Source organism: Pistacia vera, unplaced genomic scaffold, assembly GCF_008641045.1.
Source record: "Pistacia vera cultivar Batoury unplaced genomic scaffold, PisVer_v2 Contig58, whole genome shotgun sequence".
NCBI classification, from domain to species: domain Eukaryota; kingdom Viridiplantae; phylum Streptophyta; class Magnoliopsida; order Sapindales; family Anacardiaceae; genus Pistacia; species Pistacia vera.
The window spans coordinates 300610-310364 of NW_022196423.1; the positions used below are offsets into that span (position 1 = coordinate 300610).

At 38.9% G+C, this 9755-nt stretch overlaps 2 protein-coding genes across 2 annotated transcripts; one reads left to right on the forward strand and one right to left on the reverse strand.

Moving 5' to 3' along the window:
* Nucleotides 1-267: 267 nt before the first annotated feature.
* On the forward strand, nt 268-899 carry LOC116109415. The gene is made up of 2 exons (XM_031395631.1): nt 268-763; nt 874-899. Exons 1-2 carry the CDS (start codon nt 268-270, stop codon nt 897-899), a joined length of 522 nt encoding a protein of 173 aa, XP_031251491.1.
* A 3905-nt stretch (nt 900-4804) lies between these two features.
* Nucleotides 4805-7858, reverse strand: LOC116109449 (protein DETOXIFICATION 54-like). The gene is made up of 3 exons (XM_031395661.1): nt 7347-7858; nt 6375-7247; nt 4805-5606 (listed from the first exon to the last, which is right to left on the reverse strand). The coding sequence occupies exons 1-3, from the start codon at nt 7401-7403 to the stop codon at nt 5061-5063; spliced, it is 1476 nt and encodes a 491-aa protein (XP_031251521.1). The 5' UTR covers nt 7404-7858; the 3' UTR covers nt 4805-5060.
* Nucleotides 7859-9755: the final 1897 nt, after the last annotated feature.

Here is a 9755-nt window from a genome sequence, read left to right on the forward strand (position 1 = left end):
TTTGTATAGGCCAATAGAGGAGGAAAAGAAAAAACCCTTTTATGCCTATTACAATGAATCAGGAAGTGATGCCCTTGTAAAGTGTAAGACCAAGATTATTCTCGGGATTGGTTTGAAAAGATTTTGACGATGGGCTAGCTGGCTTCACGACTCGGTGAGTTATTTTCGCTTAATTTTCCTTATTTTTGCTTATGTTTTCCATGAGGTATTGTATACTTATTATGTTGTTTTTATTTGATGCAGCACATCGATGAGGTATTGGCACTGATGAGGCTACGACAAACCAGCAATGGTGATCTACTGTATCCCGATTGTGCATTCACCGATGTGGCCTTTGGCCAAACACTGGTATTGACATATCGCAATTTATTGAAAAAGGCCATTGGTACATCTGTAGCAAAAGGAGCCAAGCAAAAACGATCGGGCACAGAAGACTTGGACTGCGTCCCTAATGATTTTAAGTTTGATGACAGGATGATCCAGTATGTAATGGGGGACAGGCCCAAATATGGCCATAGTTGGGCAAAGGTTAAAAGTGTCTACTACATCATCCTGGTCAAGGAAATGCACTGGATAGCAGTAGTCACGCTCTTAGAGGAGAGGTTGTTGAAGATCCTTGACTGCAACCCAACAATTTGTCGAGACAGGCAGTTGGAGGCCGAGTTGGAGCCACTGTCCGTGTTGTTCCCGTGGCTGTTACGCCAGAGCGGGATGTTTGAGCACCTCGATGATGAAGCATTGACGGGAAAGTGGCCACTCAAGCGTGTTCCCGTCCCAACAAATGAGTCAAGGTAAATTTTGTATAAAACTAACTTACATAATACAATTGTTCTATAAGCTGATTCTAATGCTAATGTCATCTTCCTATTGCAGTGCTGATTGTGGGGCATATGCCCTGAAATTTATGCAGTGTGACACATGACAACAGCCGAATGGCTGGATGGAATGACGAAACAATAACCATCTTTCGGGAGCGCTGGGCTGTTGAGTGCTTCCATGGGGAAATGGATCGTTTTGAGTGACCAAAACCAATCAAAAGGTTTGGAACTTGTACTTTTAATTTGTAGTTATGTGATGTTGATGTGTACTTGGGTTGTGGTGCTGATGCTGCAGGTGTCATGCTATACAGAGCTTTACCGAAATAGACGGACTCAGTGAACTTTTCAATCTTGCACTCCATACTTAGGTTCGTGAAGAGAGAAAAATTACTCCCCGAACATCCTAACTTTATTTAACAAATGGCCCTGAAAAACTTTTTGTTTTTTGTGTTTTTAGAAAAGCTGACAGGTACAGTGTGCGGATAATTTGCAGGTTGCTGGAAACAATAAGAGGAACTCCTCAAAATGGCTTAGGCTGTCAGAGAGTAGGTTGCCGGCAAGGCATCTGCAATCAAGGCTGGTGGCTAAGAGGAGTCATCTGCAATCAAGGCTGCTAGCAAGCCATGGTACCATGAAATGATCTCAAACAGTGATTATACCGAATTTGAAAACTTCTCAAAGTGGCGGCACCTGCAATCAAGGCTGTGCAAGGCATGGTACAAAGAATGATCTAGACAGTGATTATACCGAATTCCAAAACTTGTCAAAGTGGCTTAGGTAATTCTGTATTGGCACTATATGAATGATTTTAAGTTTAAATTTCAATTACATGATGTCTCTTATATTTTGATCGTGATAGATTAGATTGATATAAATGACTTCATTTTGCTGCTTATCTTTCGAATTTGGGAGGAAAATGGTTATTTCGAAATTAGCTCTATAAAGACAGATATTTACATAATTCAGGAGAAATGTAGGATTCTTTTTTTGTCATGATCGCTTAAGCGATTATGAGCGACCACATATATCTCTTAAGGACCAAGATTTTTCTCAAATGATCGCAAACAATCTGAATCGCTTAAGCGCCAAGAGGGAAAGCGAAGAAATCGTTAAGAGATACCAGAGGATCGCTTAAGCGATCATAGATCTGGGCAGATTTTTCTGCCTCGAAAGAGATCGCTTAAGTGACCATGAGTGAAAGCGAGAATCGCTTAAGCGATACTAAAGGATCGCTTAAGCGATCATCTATCTGGACAATTTTATTCTGCCTTGGAAGAGATTGCTTAAGCGATCCGTAAATCGCTTAAGCGACCAAGAGTAAAAGTGAGGAATCGCTTAAGCGATACAAGAGGATCGCTTAAGCGATCATAGATCTGGGCAGATGCATTCTACCTCGGAAGAGATTGCTTAAGAGATCCTAAATCGCTTAAGCGACCAAGAGTAAAAGTGAGGAATCTCTTAAGCGATACAAGAGGATCGCTTAAGCGATCATGATCTGGGCAGATGCATTCTGCCTCGGAAGAGATCGCTTAAGAGATCCTAAATCGCTTAAGCAACCAAGAGTAAAAGAGAGGAATCATAGATCTGGGCATATTTTATTCTGATGAAGAGATCCTAAATCGCTTAAGCGACCAAGAGTCAAAGCGAGGAATCGCTTAAGCGATCCTAGATCTGGACAGATTTTATTCTACCTAGGAAGAGATCGCTTAAGAGATCCTTAATAGCTTAAGCGACCAAGAGTAAAAGCGACGAATCGCTTAAGCGATCATCTATCTGGGGAGATTTTGTTCTTCCTTGGAAAAGATCGCTCAACTGACCAAGCGTGACTAAATAAACACGTAAAGTGGGTTAAAATGAAAGGATTAAAACATATTTGGTTCGAATAGACAAAAATGTTTTTTTTTTTTAATTTGAAAATTCTCAAAACAAGCCCCACTAACTATTCACCTCGCTTAATCGAAATTCATTAGGGCAAAAATCAATTTCTTGAACCAAAGGGAGACAGGCGATTTCCGATCCAACCCTGCAAATTTCCCCACCATATTCAATCGTAAACTCAATTTCTTCAACCCTAAACGGAATATAGTCACGATGTCCCGTGATAAGTCACGATTTTCTGTCGATTTCTTGAACCCTAAAATCGATTTCTTCAACCCTAAACGGAATCTGCGCGATTTCTGGCCATACATCCCATATTTCCGATCCAAACTACAAATTTTCACACCAAATTCAATCCAAAACCATGGCTGACACTCACAATGACGACAACAACCCAACGCCACTTCGAATCCTAGATTCCGGTGGCACAAGCAGTTCAATGGCCGCTCTGGTGGATCATCCGATCAATGAACGTGGTCGACAGGGAGAGGAGATGCCGGCGGCACAAGAATAGAGGGAAGAATCGTCAAACAGTTCTGAAGAAGAGGAGTCGGGCGATCATTCAGTCCACGATGAGGATTCCGGCGACAATTCAGGGCAGGAGGAGTCTTCCGAGGATTCAAGCGAGGAGGATGAGGCTGGCGAGAATGAGCAGGCCGTCGAAGAAAGGGTACGTTCTTAACTATCGGTTAAGCGATCATTTGTATCGCTTAAGCGATTAACCTCTTTTACTCCATCTGCCCAGATCTAAGATCGGCTAAGCGATCCTTTATATCGCTTAAGCGATTGATTAAGTTGACTCTTGGTCGCTGTTAGAGTCATGAAAGTGACTCTATTTTGGTGATAAAAATACCCCATTTGTGATTAAATTGAAGTATATTGAGACAATTAAAGAATTTATGAATTTATTCATGAAAATCGCTTCCTAAGCTTATTACTTTCTGTTAGGGTGTCCAGATGTTAAGTCCAGAGAGTCTTGCTGGCCATGATTATTTGGTGGTTCCAGCTTGTATTTTATGGGCCACGTTTTCCGATTCAGTTACCTATTATTTAGTCTTTGTTTGAGTACGTGTTTAGTGGGTTAGTAAGGTCCTATATGCAGTTTGTTATTTGACTAAGTCCATGTAAAATTCTATTTATATGGCAGTTACCCAGATATGGGGGGGGAGTTATTTCAGAAGAATTGTGTTTACAATCTTGGAGGCCAGGCACCTCGAATTGCCTACTGAAAATTCCCGACTTTTCTAATTAATTACGTAGATCATAACACAAAGGTTATGTGGATGATTCTCATAACTAGGCTGAGGAGATGGGATGAGGTGTGGAAGGTTGGGTTGATGTTTTTGGGTGTTTATGGTAGGGATCCTGTTAGTATGTTGATTAGGATTACTGATGTTTTTGTTTTTAGCCTTTTTTGTTCATATTTGAATAGTAGGGCTATGCCCTCCTTTTTTTGGGTGTCTGCCATGACTCTTTTGCGTGTATATAACATCTTCTTTTGTACAGGCCTGGGTCTGTTTGGGCTTTGCGTTCAGCTTTTGTTTAGTCGAATAGTGTTTTGCTTTTGCCCCTTAGGTCTGTCCAAGGGTTTGCATGTTTAAGGGTTTTTCCCTTTCCTTGTAATTTTATTTTTCTCAATATATTTATCGGGTTTATCCAAAAAAAATTGACCTAATGAATAATATAATGTTTTTTGAGTTTCTGGCAAGTTCAGATAGAGAAGAAAATGAAGGAAGATAAGATTGGTTGTAATTTTTTGTTTAAAAAGAAAAATTATGCTTGCCTTATATAGAGTTTGGAAACATTGCATTGTTTCATGAAACAACATGTGCCTTGGAAACATTGCATTGTTTTATGAAGCATGTTGTTTCAAATAAATTTTAATGAAACAATTTGTCTACAGGAGATGTAAGATATTTGTGTTGTAAAAACTGACAACATTTTCTTTTTAACTTTATAAATAACCAAATTCCAACATCAACTTTCGCCACTCAAACTAGTGTTTGGTTCAAATTATGGGAAAGTTTTATTGTAATATTTAACTTCTTATATGGAGATTGAAAATCTCTTGTGACAAAATAGGGCCGTGCCAACCCCAAGAACATCCATGAAAATAAGAATATTTTACTTTTTATATATAAAAAAGGCAACACAAAATTCTAGTATGACTCATATGCCCCGAAAAAAGCAGCTAAACAACAAAACCACATTTCACATCTTCCACAATCACCTTTGCTCGACATTTCTATTCTCAACAAAGCCTTATGTTATGGACCCATACCAACCGTTAGATTAAGAAGGATTCCCATGGTTACTATTGAGTCGACAACACTACATGATTCGTATTTAGAAGTATCGATCCATCTACAAAACATTATCCAAGATCCTTTCAGTCTCTTCATCACTCTTTTGTGTACCTCCATTGCAAGAACTAAGCTCCAGGCTTGTTAGCTTCTTAGCCTTCATGGCCTCAGCTTCCCAATCTGTCCTGACCAAAACATAATAGAGAATAGAGACAGCACAGGCCACTTGGGCTGACAAGAGCCCGAACCAGAGCCCGCTAAACCCGATGTTGAGCCCGAAGGCCAGGCCCACTGCCACAGGAGTACCCACAAAGTAAAACGAGCCCAGGTTCACACGGGCCCCGATAACCGGCCTTGCCGTGCCACGTAGGATGCCACAGCCAGTTGTTTGTGGGCAGTTGCCCAGCTCACACAGTCCAATAATTGGTAAAACTGATGCAACCAAAGCTTTGACAAGATCATCCTTTGTGAACAAACCAGCCCATCTGTCTCTCAAAATCACTGTCCATGTTACATTTATAATTCCTATGAAGAATGCACACCCCAATGCCACCATTGCTGCAAGTTTGGCTTTGTAAGGCTTTCCAGCTCCAAGCTCATTGCCCACCTGCAGAATTTTCACAGGAAAATAAGTGTGACATTGGTTCACTTTTGTTTGTTTGAAGACAAAAGTAAACGTGTACTAATTTTTGTCCAATCACATTTTATGTGTGACCAATTTCGGTCCCCTACAAGTGATGCAATCATGTGTAATAGATGATATAAGTGTTCTACTTTAAGGAAGGGGATGAGTCATGAGATCAAATATGACCATTTACTTTTATCTTTCTTTGATTTGAAACTCACCAAAGAAGCTCCACCTTTATGTCAAAGAAATAAAGAGAACTCGTTACTTCCCTAAACTAAAGATTTCCACAAAATTTCACTCATGTCATTATTGAGAGAGATTTGGAAAAATATACTTATTCCCATGAGAGGTTTTTAACAAAAATCAAAATCCAGCCTCTATGAGATCAATCAGATTTTGGACACATTAACCCTTGTATCGTTTCCTTTCATGAAGATCTTATCAAATAGAAATTATTTTATCAAACATAAGTATAGGTACTGTAATAAGACCTCTTAATGGATGAGATTCTTCCCCACACCACTATTAATATTAATAGCAAGCAATAGGTACGGAGAGTGACGAATAAGAGAAATACTTATATTGAACAGTCCCACCGAGTCTGTCCATTGATATAATATCATGTGTCATCACCCCAATAGATTGATCATGTTAACGAAACTTAAACTTCATTACCTGATGATACTAATGTTAATGAACTCGTGGCATTACATTATTATCGATGGAGAAAGTGAAAGATGTACATACCCGGGCAGAGACACAGCCAGCAAGGGCCATAGGGACAGTGTACATCATGCTAGTGGTCTGAATCAAAATCCCAGTGGCGGCCACAGCCAGTGTAGGATTCTCCAAGTACCCAGCCATTACAATCACAATCTCATACCACCACCACTCCAAGCAAATCCCAAGGCAGCTGGGCACTGCCAATCTCAAAAGGGGGCCAATCCCACCACACAGAACCCCAATCCCACCCGTCCATCTCATCTCCCACCGTCCACTCACCCACACGTACCCCACAATCAGCACCACCATGTTCAAGTTACACACCACCGATGCCATTGCCACTCCTGGCATCCCCATCCCCATTTTTATCACCAACAAATAATTCAATGGCACATGAAACATCACAGCCACAAATGAGCACCACATCATCGGCTTAGTCACCTGCTGAGACCTAAGAAACACCCTCAACGGCTGCAACAAAGTGTTTGTCAAAAGATCGGGTAAGGAATATATAGTGTAAGTTGCTGCCATTGCTGTGATGTTCTCATCCTGGCCCATGAAAACCATTATGCTTTCGAGGTTTATCCACAGGAGGCTGATGGGGATGATGGCAAGGAAAAGTATGACGATCATGCGTTGGAGAGAGAGGGAGAGGAGGTCCCAGTTTTTGTTACCATAGGCCTGGCTGCACACTGGCTCAAGGCCTGAGGCTAAGCCCACAAGAACAGAATAGCCGGTGATGTTGGTGAAGCCAATGGAGAGAGCTCCTCCGGCAAGCTCTAAACTTCCAAGTCTTCCTAAGAAAAGGACTGAAACAACGGCTCTGATGAACACCAGCCAGTTCATTGCGGTTATGGGCAAAGCCATCCCCCATAGCTCCTTTAGCTCTTCCCCAACCTGAAAAAAAATAAAAAAATAATCACTTTGAGCCAAAAACAGAAAAGAAAATCATGAAGGAAGAAGAAAAATGTTTTCTTTTATGAAGTTATGGATTACCTGCGAAAGAGATGGAAGTTTGTGGGAAGAGAAATCCATGTCCTTGATATCAGGCATCAGTTTACTTCAAACAATGGTTTAAATTTTCTAAAGAAAAACAACTTGATGTTGAATTAAACAGTGCAGAAACTGAAAGTGATTTCAAAGATGAAACAGAAAACCAAGATCAACCCACCAAGAGTTGAGCTCTCTCAGGCTGAAAGAGAAGCTGAAAGGGTTGGAAAAGAAAAGTCCTGAAGTTGAGAAAAAAAGCATTAAATAGAAGTAACAGAGGAGGCCAACAAAATATATATGTGTATGTACATGTATAAGAGAAAGTAGTAAAGAAAAAAGATCACTAATTTGAAGAGTTGGAAAAAGAGAAGTGAAAAAGCATAAGAGTTAGTAGAGATAGTAATGGGAAGTGGCGGCGAAGCAGAAAGAGAGAGAAGGTAACAGTTAAGCGGTTTCTAATGAGCTTTCATTATTGAAGTTGCAGAGGCAAAAGAAAGTTTTTCCCTTTTTTGTTTTTTTTTTTTTTTTGGTTACAAAGAAGGAAGGTGGAGAGAGACTGAGAGAGGGAAATTTATAAGGTCGGGCCTCCTTACTTTTTTTTTTTTTTTTTTTTCCTTTTTCAGCTTAATGTTTTTAACTTTACCAATTTGGTTGGGGTTAAATCAAGCTTAGATTATCTAATATGAATCTTTTGTATATGAAATTTAGCTAAATTTCATGGATCAGAAGTAAAATGCAGAAAACTTGATGCATACATGTGCATATAACTCTGATTGATATGAGAATGTTACATCAAGGTCTTTGTATGTATAATAACTACATGTATATCTGACGGAAAAGAATATTATGTCGATGTCTTAATATAAGATTTTCTTTAAGGAATCAAATCTTTATTTTTTTTTTAATGAGGAAAAGAAGATCACATATGAGGATATAAAGGTATAACTATTTTGTTAAGAGAAAACATAAATCCAATTCATCATATAAAATTATGATTAGTTTCATGTAAAGAGATTATTACATGACGCTTTTATACCGTTAAGATCTGAATACTTTTTGGATTATAAAAGAAAGGTCAATATTGTTTTGACATGACAGACATTTTTTCAGATGATCGGAGTGTTCGAGTCAACTTATGTATACCTCAACTAATCCTTAAAACCCTAAGGTGGTTTAAACTCAAGAAATCAATGAAGGGAGCAAACTTTCTTGATAGCCAAGTCAACCCCTTGGGGTTGATATGATAAACATTATTGTATTGAGATCAAGGTTTTAAAACTCAATCTAGGGTGAAACCCTATAAAGTGGTCGAGTCTCAGGTTGACCGGTTGAACCGATTTGACCGATGGGTTAAACTAGTGACGTCAACAGGTAAAGGGTTTGAAATGCAGCAAAACAATCCTAAAATTACACATAAGTCCCTACAAGTTTAAAATCTTGCAAAACACCCCAAATTACATTGTCGGCATCAACAACCCAGGCCAAATAGGGTCTATTTTCGGTGTTGACCCCATCACCACGAAAACTCTACCCTCAACCTCCTGACCAAAACTCATCTCTGTTCGCCTTGCCAATCGTCGACAACAGCCAGTTGTTACCGTCGATTTATTTTTGCGATTTTCAGTCGTTTCACTTACTAGAAATCACCTTCATTGTTACTTTTCTACTCACTAACCTTTCCTCTTTAAAACCTCTAACATGGTAGCATTCAATTGTTCGTCGTTTTTATTTCTAGATTTATTGATGAATAATAAAATTGATAACCCAACTCGGTGAAGGCCCTAAATCCCGATTGAATCGACTAGGCTAAGCCGGGTTAAAACTCAGATTAAGAAGCCCAACCATGATTCTATTGAGATCTCCTATTATTAATGGTATGAAGACGTCATCATGATGGTAGTATTAAGATTTCCGACGACTATGATACCAAATTTTGACGGTTATAATACTAAAATTTTTTAACGATGTTTTTTATGGCTTAAGTAATTACACAACTTACTGATTTTTTTATTTTTATTTTTTGAATCTTAACCTTGTGTTTAAATTTTCGAAGTAAATTATGGGACATGGGTTGACCGGTTGAGTACCTGTTGAGTTTGACTCAAGGGGTTTTCTATTGGCTGAGAAGATGTCAGTAATTTTTTTTTACTTTATGATTTATTATTAATTAGCATTTTCAAGATAGTGAGCTGGCACACTGTAACTAAGAGTCTCGTAACTGTAAAATTGTGTCTGCCTGCCTAATTTAGAGGAAACAGCGTCCCTATGAATAAATTTTATTTTAATTTGAATTAATTATTTACTCACCTTTTTGGGCTCTGTAACTGCTTACCTTACATTTATTTTCTCCATATTTTTACGGTCAAAATCACCTTTGCCAATGCAGAGTGCTTTTTTAAAAAACAAAAAATTCAT